This window comes from Takifugu flavidus, chromosome 5 (assembly GCF_003711565.1).
Source record: "Takifugu flavidus isolate HTHZ2018 chromosome 5, ASM371156v2, whole genome shotgun sequence".
NCBI classification, from domain to species: domain Eukaryota; kingdom Metazoa; phylum Chordata; class Actinopteri; order Tetraodontiformes; family Tetraodontidae; genus Takifugu; species Takifugu flavidus.
Window position 1 is genome coordinate 10,278,047 of NC_079524.1, and position 15,462 is coordinate 10,293,508.

At 45.8% G+C, this 15,462-nt stretch overlaps 1 protein-coding gene and 1 long non-coding RNA gene across 14 annotated transcripts in view; one reads left to right on the forward strand and one right to left on the reverse strand.

The window, feature by feature from the left end:
• Positions 1 to 545: 545 nt before the first annotated feature.
• The window catches only part of bicdl1 (BICD family like cargo adaptor 1), a 30,696-nt gene continuing 15,779 nt past the window's right edge, over positions 546 to 15,462 (reverse strand). For 7 of the 13 annotated variants that reach the window (XM_057031804.1, XM_057031805.1, XM_057031803.1 and 4 more), the window contains 12 exons: positions 12,851 to 13,216; positions 11,704 to 11,919; positions 7,640 to 7,756; positions 7,330 to 7,341; positions 6,174 to 6,320; positions 5,014 to 5,193; positions 4,726 to 4,944; positions 4,468 to 4,611; positions 4,253 to 4,383; positions 3,994 to 4,114; positions 3,417 to 3,485; positions 546 to 2,643 (listed from right to left, as the gene is read on the reverse strand). In XM_057031804.1, the coding sequence (XP_056887784.1) occupies positions 2,467 to 2,643; positions 3,417 to 3,485; positions 3,994 to 4,114; positions 4,253 to 4,383; positions 4,468 to 4,611; positions 4,726 to 4,944; positions 5,014 to 5,193; positions 6,174 to 6,320; positions 7,330 to 7,341; positions 7,640 to 7,756; positions 11,704 to 11,919; positions 12,851 to 13,216 (1,899 nt within the window). In that variant the 3' untranslated portion in view covers positions 546 to 2,466. Of the gene's footprint in view, positions 2,644 to 3,416; positions 3,537 to 3,993; positions 4,115 to 4,252; positions 4,384 to 4,467; positions 4,612 to 4,725; positions 4,945 to 5,013; positions 5,194 to 6,173; positions 6,321 to 7,329; positions 7,342 to 7,639; positions 7,757 to 11,703; positions 11,920 to 12,850; positions 13,684 to 15,462 lie in introns of those variants that run through there. The other 6 variants (XM_057031799.1, XR_008950443.1, XM_057031811.1 and 3 more) reach the window with 6 other exon arrangements.
• LOC130525267 (uncharacterized) lies at positions 6,314 to 9,936 on the forward strand. The gene is made up of 3 exons (XR_008950445.1): positions 6,314 to 6,634; positions 8,109 to 8,227; positions 9,012 to 9,936. It is a non-coding gene; the product is annotated as an uncharacterized LOC130525267 (long non-coding RNA).

Genomic DNA, 15,462 nt, shown 5'->3' on the forward strand with positions numbered 1-15,462 from the left:
GTCTTTTTGTGACTAAAGTGGGAGGAAGTGTTTCCTCACCCTCAAATAGCAGCAGGAACCTTTTTCCAGAACATGTTTGATGAGTGTGATTTAAACAGGAGGGAGAATTTAGATTTACGAGTTCAGAGGATGGTTTTAACGTTCTGACCGTTGCTCATAAATCGTCTCCTATCGTCGTGGACACGGATGATTTCCGAAAGGTCGCTTCCTGCGGAAGAAGAGTTTGTGCCAAAACCGCGTAAAATAGTCGAGGGAATCTATTTGTCATAAATCTGCTGTGTTGGGAAGCAGCTTTAGTGAAATGTGTTGATCAATTTTGTCAATAGTTACATTTTACAAGCTAAAACTCTATAGTTGCTGATTTATTCCCTCAATAGCACGAAGAATGATCATTTTGGCTTGTTTGTCTTCGGGATCAACTGTTTCTGCATCATTTGTGTGCGACGTCCTGCTGTTGTGTAACGATGCAGAATGTCAAACACGTGTGACTCAGGACGCGGAGACAGAGCAGCCGTGTCTTCACAAACAATCCGGAGCAGACGAGCAGCTTGTCCAGCATTTATTTGTACAAAAACATTCCCAAAACGCTAAGAAAATTGCATGATAAATATTTTGAGTAGTCGGAAACATTCTGAAACTGAAACAGTGCCGTTAGTCAGTGGTGAATGGAAGCACTCGCACGAGCACAATGAGCCACCGAAAGCACGAAATTCCAGAAAAACAGCATCCGAGTGAGAGGAAACAAACGCTGAATGGCACCTGTGTGTGTGTGTGTGTGTGTGTGTGTGTGTGTGTGTGTATGCGTGTGTGCGTGTGTGTGTGTGTTCTGATATAATTATAAGCATGTATATGTGATATGGAGTTAGATCGGGGGGCTCTAAATTCTTCATCTTTCAGTTACGGTATTAAAACGATCCGTGGTGAAAGAAGTCCTAGAAAATAAATTCTATTTAATCCCATTTTTTCTTACAATTTTTAGAATAGCGTTACAATTCCAGAAGACGTGAAAATAATTTCATAATCATTTTCCCATGGGATTTCAATAAATAATGTTCAAAATTCTAAAATAAATGTAGAATATCTTAATATATTTCAGATTTTTATAGTAGGTCCAGAATTATTGCTTCCCCCCTCATTGCTGCTCTATATTGCTATTATCATTATGTATCTATATAAATTTAGACATTAATCGTAAAATACTGATTTTTTCCCCCTCAGTTTTCAATAATTTTGGATAAACTGAACACATCCGGATTCTAGTGGGGAAATCAAAACCTTCATCAGAACATGAGAGGAACTTTTGATAAATAAAATGATTGCTCATTAAAATGGCACTTTTGGTTTATGAGTGGAAAACTACGTGTCCAATGTATGTCACATCTGTCACATTAATAACAGAGTCACGAGGCGTTTGGAGAATTTTAGCATTGAATAATTGTTCTGATATTCAGAGGTATCGGCGGGTCCACAGACATCGGCTCACTCAGATGGCCCAAAGTAACAAACATACAGGTAAACGTCTCTCTAAAAAAGATTTCCCTTCAAAAAATTACCCTTTTTTCATAGAAATATATCATTTTTGTCTAAACCTAGGTGATTTTTACCCCCGTTATTCTTAAAAAAATCTTTCTTTGGGTCGATCCGGCCCGGCAACAACCAGCTGAGAAGACGAGAGGACACCTGCATAGATGTGCACGGAAAAAACAGACAGGAATCGCCAACGCGTCATGACAACGGAAGCCCCACAGCGAAAATCAAAGTGCCAGTGAAGTATTGAAGCCATGAGGGTGGAGGTAGAGTGGTTCCTCCTCCTCCTCACGCTGATGTAAACATCTGGAAAAATTTGGTCAACTAGGAAAATGATGGATGTGGCGAGGATACTGTTGGGTCATAAATATATTCTAAAGTGGGGGGGTGACCATCCCACACACACCATACAGGCGTAAATACCATCGGAAATTATGGATTGATTATAAATGATTTTAGTCAGTCGAATTAAATTAATCTCTGCTCTTCTTTTTTTGTGGGGGGGGTAGTTAGAATTGAAACTCTCCCTGAAATGCTTCCCCTCATCGTCGGTAGATAGAGGTAGTTCCCCTGATGTCGTGAACATGATTTGAATAAACCTCACAGGTCCCATGAAGACTGATGTCCCGCCTCGGGGACAGGGGACAGGGGACCCCCCCCCCCCACCCCCCAAAGCCTCAGAACAGCTCGTACAGTGTTCCGTCTCAGAGTTGGCAGTGAGCGAGAGACGTCGTAGGCACTATGAAACCTTCCTGTCTGGAGGTAAACGTGATGACCCTGTTCTGTGGAGACCTCCGGGACGAGCCCTCCTCAGCTGGGATTAGAGTAAAAAGTGCAAAATGTCCCTCCCCACCTGGGTATGTGCGCGACTGACCCTCTTTGGCTGTGTTGTTACTCCCCCCTCATTCTCTCTCTCTCACACACACCTCCCCACGGTGATCAGTTCTTTTTGAAAAAAGAGAAAAGTTTCTTGTCCCTGTCAGAGACGCGGTGGGCTCGTCTGGACGTCTGACCTCCGTGGGGCTTGGACGAGCCTGACAGGGAGGACGGGGCCGAGCGCCACTCGTCCTGGTACTTGTCCATCAGCTGCTGGTCGATTACTCTGTGCATGTCGTCCTGCAAACGAGAGGCGCGAAGCCGATGAGAGGGTGGAAGGTCAGACAGGTGAGGGACATGGGGGGCGGGGTGATACTGATCAGGATACCTGTTGGATAATTATCACAGACACACGTTTTATTTCCTCTCTTGATTTTTCTCCTAGAAGTATTTGCAAAGCTCTTTGTAACCCCCATTTGATTTGCCCCCTAAAAATCTAATCAAATCCTTGAAATCGATGGATTTAAAAGCACTTACAGCACTCAGAACATTAGGATAATGCTGGAAAGTCGGGGAAAAAAGAATCAAGGAAAGTATGTTTTTCATCTCCTCCATGTTTTTGAATATTGATTGAAGATAAACAGTCAAGGTTTGATTCCTGGTCTGGCATTTGCATTTCCTACCATCTGTGCTGCCCCATTCCAGTCACCAATGTCCATTTATGACTAAACAACCTCACACAGTGTCTAGGCTAAGCTTTAATTTCATTCAACACAACAGCGCGTCGGTTGCTATTACCAGATATGGCCACTAGGGGAGCTATTAGCACCTTAATACATAAAGCGTTAGTATTTTTTAAAATATGGATGTTACATAAAGTGCCTGTGATATTATCTCACAACAGGTAAGTCAAAGGTGTATGGAGAGAGGAGGTGGGTGCACAGAAGTAGGGTAATGGGTTTGATGGTTCTCAGTGGTGGCTGATGGTTTTGGCTTAAATGAGCACTTGTTTCCTCTGGCATGAAATGGCTCGGCATGGCATGGAATCGTGAGATGGCTCAGTTCTGGCTCACCTCTACGGCAGGGAAGGAGGGGGGGAACCACGGGGGAGAAAGGGTGGTACGGAAGCTGAGAAAAGGCCACTAGATCAGAAACCACAAGAGCCAAACAGTAAAGAGGCCTGAGGAGGCAAACTGTGGGCAGGAGAGAGGAGAAGAGGTGCTAATTACAGGTGAGGGAGGACAGGGCGCACACACGTAACATACAAACACACGTCTGCACTCACACGGGAGTCTCCATCTTTCCAGTACAGACAAAATGCCATCAGTAAGTCATCTGTGTAAGTATTAAAATCATCTATATTTGATGAGTTAATTGTTTTATCGCAGCGCTATTTGTCAAGGCGAATGACGGGCGACACCCACGAGCAAGCACACACAGCCGCAGCTTAAATGTTGTGCATGAAACACACTCCACCACACACCCTCAGAGGTTAACTAACCATTAAGATGTGATGTTTTATTTATTTTTTTGATTATGCTGAGCAGGCTGAATTAATGGGGGGGGGGGGGGGGGGAATAGTAATAATAATAATAATGATAATAATAACTGACAGTTTGATTTAACTGGAACATGCGACCTTTGACCCACCTGCCACGCCTCCAGCTGCTGTGACAGGTTGAGCTTCTGCTGGATGGCATCCAGGAGCTGGCTGTTCAGAGACATGATATCTATTTTACACTTGGCCAGCTCCATCTCCACCGCTTTCTTCCTGCGGGGAGCACAAACGCGGCGTGTCAACAACGGACAAGCAAAGCCTGCTTCGTCCAAACTTCCAAACTCCTTTACACCAAGTAGACTCTAGACATGACCCAGGATTCATGCTATCCTATAACTTCAAAATGCGTACTTGGCGATGGCCTCGTCTCTGTCTCTGATTGCGCTCTGGAGCTGCTCGCTGGGTTCTCGGATTTCAGCCATCGTCTTCATGCGCTCGTTGTCTTCCCGGAGAGAGCACATCTCCACAGAGAGCAGCGCTATCTGTGGGTCGCCAGGACGATCCCGTGTTAGTGCTGTATCTGGCGTGTATGGTCTGTTGGCGTGCACACGCGTTGCCACCTGTACCTGATTGTGGAGCCGCAGCACCTCCTCTTCGCTGCAGTGGGACTTGTCCTGCCCAGCCTCGTACATCTCTCTGAGGTCCCTCAGCTCCTCTCCCAGCTTCCTCACCTGCTCCTCCAGAGCCTCCTCGTCGCTGCGTCTCGAACCCTTTGGATACACAACACACCACACCTGAATAAAACACGCTGACAGCGTCTTTAAATACACCCGGACTGGTCGTCCAGGTCTGACTGTAAACCCCTCATTTCAGCTGTTCCATACTGTGGACTCGTTGCCATCCAGCAGGTTCTGGGTTAATCTCCGTAGCTCTAGCAGGCTGGTGTGGATGCTCCCTGTAGGCACATCCTTGGCTGAGGATGTCTCCGAGGACTCATCCATAGAGGAGTCTGTGGACAGCGCGGAATCGGTGACATCATTTCCTCTCAGGTGAGAACAGAGCGAGCGGACTTCACAGTAGGCCTCCCATAACTGGAGACGTAGCTGTAGAGAGAGCGGTGCGTAAATGAGGACAGTGAAACCTTGGGTCACACTGGGACGCGAGCACAGTACCTGCTCCCTCTCCTGTTCCTGCTCTTCCTGCTCCATGCTCTGCTCGATCTCACACAGAAGGCTGGATGGGTGTGGGGTGAGGCCGTGGAGGCTGCGCTCCTCTGTCACCTCCTCCAGCCGGGCAGTCAGCTGCCGGTGGGACACCTGAACCTCCTGGAGCTCCAGCTGGCTCTGCCGCAACTGGACACAGGACAAAAGGACTTTTAACCAGACAGTTGAGGGTTCCCAGGAAATACATTCTGCTGGCGCTTATCATGAAGGCATTTTTAAGAAAAAAAATTCCCTATACACAGACCTTAAATAAATTAACTTTACATTAAAAATTATTATAAATGACTTCCAATTTTATTTTATTTGGATTAATACCAGGATTATTAAAACACTAATTATTTTCCAATGGTCCATGAACGCATCATGTCAATCACGTCGCCCCGCCCACTTATTTTAACAAAATTTTAGCTAATTGGGTGAAGGCTGCACCTGTTAGCTAATTACAGCCTTATTGAACACTCCCATGATAAAACGTTATGGCCCCCTTGGTCCGCCGATTAAAGGAGCAAACATGATGTACCGATTAATTATTTATGGACTACAGCCGCTTAGTCGCTACTGTCTCGGCACTTGTGATGAGGGCATGTCAGGTTTGTGGACTCGGAACCAGAAGCTGAAGCTACCACGCTGCTAGTTATCAGGCGTTATCAGGCATCACTGGAGCCGTGGAATAGAATTCTGGATCTAAAGAGACAATTTAAAGGTAGGGAATGCCGTAAACATCCGCTGCTACTGATTGATTGTGGTACGGAAACTATATATATAAAGTCACATTATCTTTTCATTAATGTAAATCAATTCTAGACATGCATATTCACGCTCACGGGTCACCAGCATTTCTTTAGAACTTACTATTTCTAAAAAAAACTTTCAATAGCTATATCTGCAGGTCATTAAACTTGTACATCAACTCTTTAACTCTGGATGTTTTAGTTTGTGCGAGTTTTAACTATCTTAAACTAACTCAACTATAATAATTGATTGAAAACATTAATGTCTCTCGTCAATAGTGTCTAAAACTTGGTATTTCACCTTGTAATGAAAATAGTGTTATACTGCCCACATCAGTTTCTTACTTGGGATGGGTAATGAATTCAGCGTTTCTGTACCTGTAGGTCCTTCTCGTGACACTGCCTCTCCAACAACATCGTCTTCTCTCTGAGGTCGTCCACCGTGTTTTGCAGGAGCTCGTTCTCCTCCAGCATAGCGTGCACTCGACGTTCCAGCTCCATCTTCCTCTCTGACAACATCTGGATCTAAAATGTCACGCCGCAACGATTAGGACAAGCGGAACGATCGGGAAAACCTCTACAAACGGTGGGATTGTTTCCAGTTGTTGCTCGGATCTCTCACCTGATTAGGCTACAGTCGTTTACCTCATACTGGGACAAGCTGAGCTCTAACGCAAGATTAAAAGTACTCCCACTGGCTGTAAGAATGTGTGTTGCCTAGCACTGGTGCAGCATTACTCGCCACCCTTGTCTCCAGGAATGTGTTGGTGATATAGTAATGGCTCGCCAGCGCTTCCTATCAGACCGGCCTTCAAACGGAGGCTGCCGGCAACGATTCGGTGAGTTGTTTGTGGCCTCCTGAGAAGCGTCACCATTCAAGCGAACGTTATTTCTTGTTATTTTTATCCCCCCTGCTTTTGACCTACATCTGGTAACCCACTTCTCAGAACTTCTGCAGCTGTTTGCACTAATATGAGTGTCCGCAGTGCTTAGTTTGTAGCATTTTCAACACACGACTGGGGGGAAAAAATAAAAATCCAGATCAGCACACGTCACGTAAAGCACCGAAACTGTTTTGCAGCGTCTCAACCGAATATAGCTCGGGTGCCTCTTCTTTCAGTTTTAGCGCAAAGCACTGCAGTCTGGGTGTTTTCTGCCCAACATCAAAGAGAACCTGCAGGGAGATCTGAATCACTGTTCTCGTGATTCCTTTGATCTCTCCAGACATCACAACACCTTTCATGCATTAACAATCAAGCACGTTCTTCATGCTCTATATTTGGAAACAGGGATTGCCGCAAGGAATTTCAAACGAGGATTTAAAGGTAAATGTAAGATGATGACTCATTGTACATGGTGGAAAATCAAGAGCAGTGACGCACTGGAATAAGAACAGCAACTTCCCCTATCAGTGCGTTGAATTGGACAAAAGAGACGCAAATGGGAAAATCCGAATGCAATCCTTGTTTCTGTCATTTGTCGAGGCGGCACATACTGCATGCATCCCGGCTGACGGACAGTAACAGTAACTCACTTCTAGCCCTTGCTGCTCCATCAGGGAGGGAAAGAGGATAAGAGGAGGAGAAGGGAGGTTAAATAGAGGCAACCAACTGAAAGGCAGAAAGTGTGACCCAGAGAAGAACGCGAGTCTCTTAATGAGTTATTTTCTATTTTGTCTGACTGAAGAATGTCTCGCCACTAAAATATTACTTTTTAAAGGACTTTACATATGCTTTATATTGATTCGACTGTGCATCCTCTGCTTGGTGTCAGAAATACCCACCAGCTCTCTGAACTCGGCATAAAGGGACGTTGACCTGAAAAGTGTTCCAGACGATGCTCACCTCAGCCTGTAGCGTCTCCAGTCGTGTCATGTGTTGGCTTGTTGACAAACTCTTCTCCCTGAAATCGTCCCGTAATGAATGGACCTGAGTGGACAGCTGCCTCTCCACCTCTGCAGCCTGAATGCAAATGCAAAGAACACATAAAGATGAGTCCTTAAACCACCGCTGGTATTTTTAGCCATTTATCTTCTGGTATCTTGTGACCAGATGCTCTCAGACAACACATTGGACAGGCTGACTCAGGCCACAAATCCATAGATTAAAATTGACTCCGAGTTGCCCTCTAGGTGGCAGTACACACTGGCTGAGTGGTTAAGGACGGATCTCAGATGTGAGGAGATGATGTACCAGTGTGATAACCTGGATCATGGTTGTCTAACTTTGTCTAAAGGCTGCACCATTTGTAGTTCTGCTGAAGCCAAGAAATGCAGCACCTGCTCCGTTATCATTGTCTGTTTTTGTTGTGCAGGTGCCAGCAGCAGTGGCGTTCCTCACATGTACACTCATACCTGGGGGCAGCTGACCTCACAGGCATGCATTTTGGACAGAGGGATGAAGAAAGATAACTAATCCAGATACGGACAGAAAGTAAGTTTCAACATGGAAAGGCCAGAAATCAAATCCCGAACCATCGTGATTGTAGAATAAAGCCTAAAAGCTCAACAGAAGTGGAAAATTAACAACAATTGTCTGTTCATTGGCAGAATAGCAGAGAGTTAAATGTTAAACAGTTGCGGTATTGAAATATTTGAATTTGTCATTCTGCTTGGGCATAACTAAACAAAAAGAAAAAAACCCAGACAAATGGCTTGATTCTCCAGGAAATGCGGCGGGTGAGCTTCCCTCTCAGCTGTTGCCTTCGGTTTTCTCTGGGAGGGAAGCAGATGTGGCGGCCTGAGCGTCAGCTGGTCAGGGTGGCCAACATGACCCACTGACCGAACACGGGCCGAGTTCAGTGCTGTCTGAGTCGCATAGAGTCACTTTAATCTGCGCTTATATTGCTCAGATAAATGAAGCCTTATGGGCAGAGCAGGGGGCGAATCGCAGCGTGCCGACTGCATCCAGGGCAGATAAGTAGGGCTTAAAAGTGGGAAACGGCCTCTGACATTTCCTCTGGGTGGCGCTCCTGAAGTGCTGCCTTCAGTCCTGCTGATTCAGCCCGCTGACGGACACACGCCAGGTGCCTCAAAGGGCTTTAGTGGCGCTTCACATCTTTGTACCATGCTGTGGCGCACATCCCCATGGTAACCACACATGGAGTTTCAATTTGCATGTCACCGCGGTTGTCATAGCAACTGCAAGGAAACGGGGACTGATTGGCGGAGTCGTGACATGTGGCTTTAAATGTAAAGGCTTCTGCTATTTCTACCAGTCGCTTTGACGCTGCCTCGTCTAGACCCGCCGAGACCCCACCCTCTGAAGATTGCGTAACAACGCTCACAGTGACGCTGGCAAGGAGACGACTGTCGGAGCCCCAGTTACACCGGCGTGACAGGAGGCGGACGCGTCGTGCTGCAGTCACAGGGTGCTGGATAGATGCCCAGCGAGCGAGGAGTGAAACGGGAGAGTCAAGGGCGTGACGATGAAAGTGCTCTGATTTGTCATTCATTAAAGTTTCACCCATTATAAAAAGGAGTGAATGGCCAAGAATACAAGCAGTTTAAACAGGCTCATGTTTCCCAGAGGATCAAAGAGCGCCGTTTGATCCACCAAGTGGGAAACCAGAAGCATTCAGAACAAACTAACACCACTCATCATCGCCAAATCATTTCTTTTGCCAGCAAATGGCTGAAGAGGCAATTTAAACATTTAAATGTCATCAAACGACGGCTTTTATAGCTTGTGCTCGAGTGTCCTCAGGCTACAGGAGAGTAGCTATGAACAATGTAAGGAGTCCAATTGGTTAAATATGCATTTTGCCATCTTATGTCAAGCACATTTCTATAATGTTTGTAGTAGAAGCGAGTAAACGTCAGCGAAAAGGGCCGGCTCATCCCGAGTCTCCTCTGAACATATGTGGTAATGTAATTAGACAAATATCCCCTTCCTGCTGCTGGACTCTGATCAGATTAGACCTGAAGGGATTGTCTCATCTCACTCAAGCACACCAGCACACACCTCCACCGATTCTCTCCTTTATCAAGGATATTAATATAATCAAAATATCATATTGTTCTGTGTAGGGAAGCTTGGTCACGCCCCCTGTGAGGAATTAAGTCCTCACATTTATATCAACATAATGACCGTCCAGAATTTAAAAGATATTCCTACATGTATTAAAAAAAGTGACCTCCTGCTATTAAGTGTGGGCTTCAGTTGTTTTTGTTCCTGACTAAATGCATATGGCAATGCTATTAGCACAGATTATAGCCTAATCCCTCCAGGGCCCTGTCGCTCCCTGTGAAGTGACATCACTTCCTGTGGAGTGCCCTGCCCCCTCAAGGTCATGTCAGTGTTTTCAGACTCTTGTTCAGATGTGTTATTCCTGATTAGCTCTTACCTTTTCTGAAACTGCTGAAAATGATATTGCATATGAAGGGCTACTGCTAGTACAGGCAAGCAACTCCAAATTAATCTCAACTAAATCAATAAAATTGCTAAATGTGATCATCTATTGATGAATAATCTCTGAATTTCTTCAAAATGATGTTGTGATTATTAAAATGTAGCATGCGTACCAAATTTAAAATCACCCCAATTACTGAAAATTCTGAAATTCTAAATATTGCCATTGTTATTAAATATTTGGATACAGTTGCGTACAATGTTAATGTCCCTGTGTCTGATATTGTGGGACTGAGTCTCTGACCTGCTGATTTTTCCGGCCAATTCACCGTTTCAGATCATAATTGGACGGTTCCGGTTGAAGACTTTAGCGTTGTAATGTAATTGTGATTTCAAATGTAATGTGATTATTACTTGACTCACTACCTTCAATTTCCTCAGAGTTGCTTTTATATTGTGTCTATTTAACCCGAGCTGTAAACAGTTGCCCTTATTCTGCCGCGGTTTTCCACTATTTGGAGAGTAGAAGGACGGTGCGGTGAGAACGCGAGCGCCGTGGCTGACCTCATTACTTCTGTTCGCTAGTAGGTCCCCCCCGCGCCAATTCACTGAATGAGACCCCAATCAATGCAGTCAATTAGATCTTATGAGTTTTCCTGAGTCACCAGGTCTGCAGGGGCGGCTCCACGCAACGCCGACCAATTTCAAGAAGCATCTTCATAGATTTCCTACATCTGCGCATCAATAAAATTAAACGCAGTCCAATTATGCAAAGTGCCTCAGGTGAGTTGTGGTGATGGTGTCAAGACGGGTCGGTTAAGTTAATAGAGGAGCATTCTGAAGGGGTTAAACTGTGAACCCCCGCCCCCACGCAGAGTCTGGCAGCAGTTTGTAGCGAATGGAGCGCTCCCGTGTGTGCGCGTTGCCATTGACAGCGGTGCTGATAAGGCCGTCGAAGCAGCAGCACAGGCCTGTGGACCTGAGCGTACCCAGCTCTGGGCGTGCAGAAAGTTCACCACAACCTGTTCTGAGTAAACAAACCACACAGAAGAAGCAAAGTGTTGTTGTGGTGTCACTGCAGTAGAAGGAGGCGTCGCACTGAGCTGATTAGAGGAGCTTAATCAGATGACGCTGCAAACACTCTCATCTCCCTCATCCTGCCACTACTGCTGCCTTTTGTCCGGACGTCTGTGTGCGTCTGCCCGTCATTTACGTGGGAGGTTTTTCCATGACAGCATGAACTGTCCTGTCAATATGCAGAGTGCCATTGCATAAGCGTGCAGTCCAATCAGGGTAAATTATTGAACGCCCAGAAGCTTCACTTTTATATTGATGAGTTGGCAGAATTGAGAGCTGGAGACACGGGGCCGGACAGAGGTGAATCCCCCTCAGAGGGATGATGGGCCCTCACATGGCTGAGCATGTTATATCACCTCAGCTGGTCTGAGTGGCCCCCGGGGCCAGAGCAGGATGGATATATACAGTCCTGTGACACAAAGGTGCTCTGGAGTCAGAGCATGCGAGCCGATCAAAAGACTTTTTCCTCAGAAGCTCCTCACCCTGCTGAGCTGCTCCAGCAGCCTGTGGTTCTGCTCAGAGAGTTCGCTGATGGCCTTTGTCTTGTCCCTGTCGGCCTCCCTCAGCTGGACCTGGTGGCGCTCCAGCTCGCCCTGCAGATGCTGGACGTCTGTCTCCAGCTCGGCGACGCGGCCTTCCCACTCCCCCTCTCGACTCTCAAGACGCCGACGCAGCTCGTGCTTCTCCTGCTCCAGGTGCTGCGTGTGAACGAGACCGTTAACACCTTCATTTATGTCTCCCGTGCACAGAACATAAGATGAGGCTGGACATGTGAAAGCACTTCCTATTGAGCTATCGTGCTTAATTTTTCACATAGTAACTTTATGTACACGCTTCATTTGAGCTTGAAATGGGTCAGCTGGAATTCCTGGTGGTTTCTAAAAGATGCTTCACCAAGAGGCTTCTTCAGTATTTAATTAGAGATGGAGCATCTGCCGTCCAGTTTAAAACTGGCTACTAGTCTGGTAAAATAAACTTCTTTATCATCCTTTCTTTTACCATCCGTGTTGATAGCTGTGAAGACTATTGAACGAGACTGTTTCCGGTTCCGGAGACTTTGAGGTAACGGGAAGCTTGTGCAGTTGCTCAGTGTTGGTACAGACTGTACAGATGTGCTGCAGCATCACTGGGAGGGGTTGCTATGTTGAAGACCACAACACATGCGGCTAACATCTGCGTGGCTACTATTTTTATATGTCTTTGGACAATAAAGTCACCCAGGAAAAATGGGTAATGAAAAAGCTCCAGAGCAACATCAAAGGAAGCCACAGGAGGCGTCGTCTGGAGCTCTCTCAACATCAAACATGACAACTGTTGATGGTGTGATGCAGCTTAAAGGGGGCAGATGTAGAGTAGAGCTACTGGGCCCTCTTCCATGGGATTAGTGTGTTTTTCTAAGACCACGTGCGGGTTCGTGTGAAGGATTTTTACATCAACAACAAAAAAAACATGGTGTGACAAATGAAAAGTAGCTCCGTCTACTTCCTGTAGTAGATGAGTAACAGATTTTATCTGATTCAAGTCACCCAGCAAACCCACAGCATGATGCTTATAATGAAGTTAATCCTCAGATGTTTATCAGGGCAGGCAGCATTATTCTGAGCACCGGAAGGAAATATATGTGCTCACCTCTAATTTGTCGTTGAGATCTTTGTGCATTTTCTCATATTGCTTTGTCAAGTCCTGGTTTCTCTCCAGCAGCGCTTTGCCGAGTTTAGCAGCTAAAACCAAGTCTTTTTCCTTTTGTCGGAAGAGCGACAGCAACTCCGAGTTTTGCGCCGCCGCGGGAGCCTCTAGACCCGACAGATCGTCCTCGTCATCCCGCTGGCCGGTGAGCATCGCCAGCTCCTCCTCCAAGGCCACGCCGAGGCCTCCGGAGCCGGTGCGCCGCAGCTGGTGACCCTGGACGCCGCCGGGCTCCTGAGCAGCGGCGCCGTCCCGGGGCTCCATGCAGTCGCTGTCCAGCTCCAGTGGTGCTGAAACCGCGGCAGACGCCTGCAGGTCCAGGCAGAAAGTGGACATCACCGTCCGGCGTAGAACGAACCGACAGATAAGACCGCGCTGGTTTCACTCCGGATGAACCCACCCTGTTCTGGCGGGGTCGGGCTCACCTGACCGGCTCATTGTTAACATTTCAGCCGCGATTGTCGCAATTTGGACCTGATGAGTGAAGAAAAACCGGTGCAGATCCGCCCCCCCCTCTCTGCTGACTAAAGTAGCAGCCTCGACTCCGGCTGTGACTGAATCCTAACAAACGCCGCCTCCTCTGCAGCGCACGGAGGGCTGGTTAATGCGGTCCACATGAGATGGTTTCACCCCGGAATAAACGGGCTGTGCGCGGCGGGTCGCTCATGGTCCACTCGGGGTCCTGGGTCCCACATAATGAGCGGTTTGTGCCACCGGAGGCATCTGCCAGCCAAACAGATAAGCGCGCTCCCGATGCCGTCTCATCTCCTGTGCGCGCTCCCACCACGTGGTGACGCTCGCTGCGACCTGTTACAAGCTCGCAGCTGATTGGCTGAAAATGATAGCGCCATATTTTGGTGCTTCACGCACACATCTGTGAGATAAAGCTCACGATGACACAAAGAGTTAATGTAAGAACAATCATTAAGTCTATGGCCTTTTTATATTAAAGTGAGGAGAAAAGATCACAGTACAAATTGATCATTCTCACTCATTCTATTAAAATATATCATATCTCAAGAGTTAATAACAACCTGGACCTGCTATCCCAATCGCGACTAATAATAATCCTTTGTTTTCTTAAAATTTCTTCATTAAGACTTTTTATTATCCAGGTCAATGTAGCACATATAGTATAAAAACTTTTGATTTTGTCTAAAATGCTCAACGCAGCACATTATGTCTATTAAATGTGACAAATTAGGAATAAATTGAAAAACAATATTGATAATTACATACAACACATCGTTTGCAAATTAAAACACAGCTATCACTACACCTGAGTTTGTCATAGTTATAAAAAATAATATGGAAGAATAACTGGAAGTAAATTTTGATTTCATTGTCTATTATGAAGAATTTAAGTGATTAAAGTATTTGATCATAAAAATTGACTGTTGAGTCACGACGTTTAAAAATGTTAGGCTAATGTTGACACGTAAAGTTAGCTATTTTAAGTTTAACAGAACAAACGGGGTTATTCTTTTAGTTTCACTTCATTGCCAACTTCTAGTTCTAAATTATGCTTTTTACATAATTAGGTGACCAAAATACACCACAATTTTCCTGGAGTTGTAGCTTTCCCTTAATCTGCGCTGCCCTTTTATGGCTCTAATGTCTCCCTCAGAGGAAAAAAACAACACATTTTCAGGGAATAAACTAATTAACTGAGATGGCCCATAAATTCGGGTTAGAAATTTAAATTAAGATTGGGATTAATTCTAACACCAGCATTGCTTTAGGGATGAAGGTTGACAAATGAACAGTCTATAAAGGATGCAGTAATATGGGGGTGTGAAGGGACAAATATGGGCTTTGGGGGTGGGGGGGTTTTAACGATGGATGATTACAAACAAAAGCCTCTTGAGCTGATAAAATGAAGGCACAAAGGAAGTGGGTCACAGCCTGCTGGTCCACCATCCATGGCTTCAGGGACAGTGGGGGCCACACAGGGCATAATGAGTGATTTCCTCAGAGGACATCAAAAACATCACTGCTCAGATTAACATTTAAGATTAGGGAATTTAGCTGGCCATGTTATCCTTATTACTGTGGCACTGCTGGAATGGGCTCACACACAACCAAGCAGAGCCTAGAGCCTATGACATACATTCGAAGACTGATCAGTTGCTAAACACACATTATCCAGAAGACCTGACTGGAATATTAACTGTTTTTATGTTTTGCCTTTCATCAACACAGTGGCGTTTATTGGTTTCTTTGCAAATTTCAAACGGGACCTTTTAAAACCTTGATCGTTGTCTCCCCCTGTCGAGATAAAATGGCGTTGCAACAACCTATTTCTGCCGCACAAATCAGCTCGTCAGCCGAGTGAATAATTAATTTGCTGTGTTGTATAATCGATTGCATAAAGCAGCTGCTCAATAGATGGGGTATGTTACACAGGTGTTGCCAATTACATCCCATAAACGTGTGATCAACAGCAGACGTTTATGGTCCACCTTTCCTTTTGGGATTACCACAGTTGAGAGTGTGCAGAGCTACAGTAATTACGGATGATTCCTCTAGTTAAAATGAGCCTCCTGCTGTCTGTA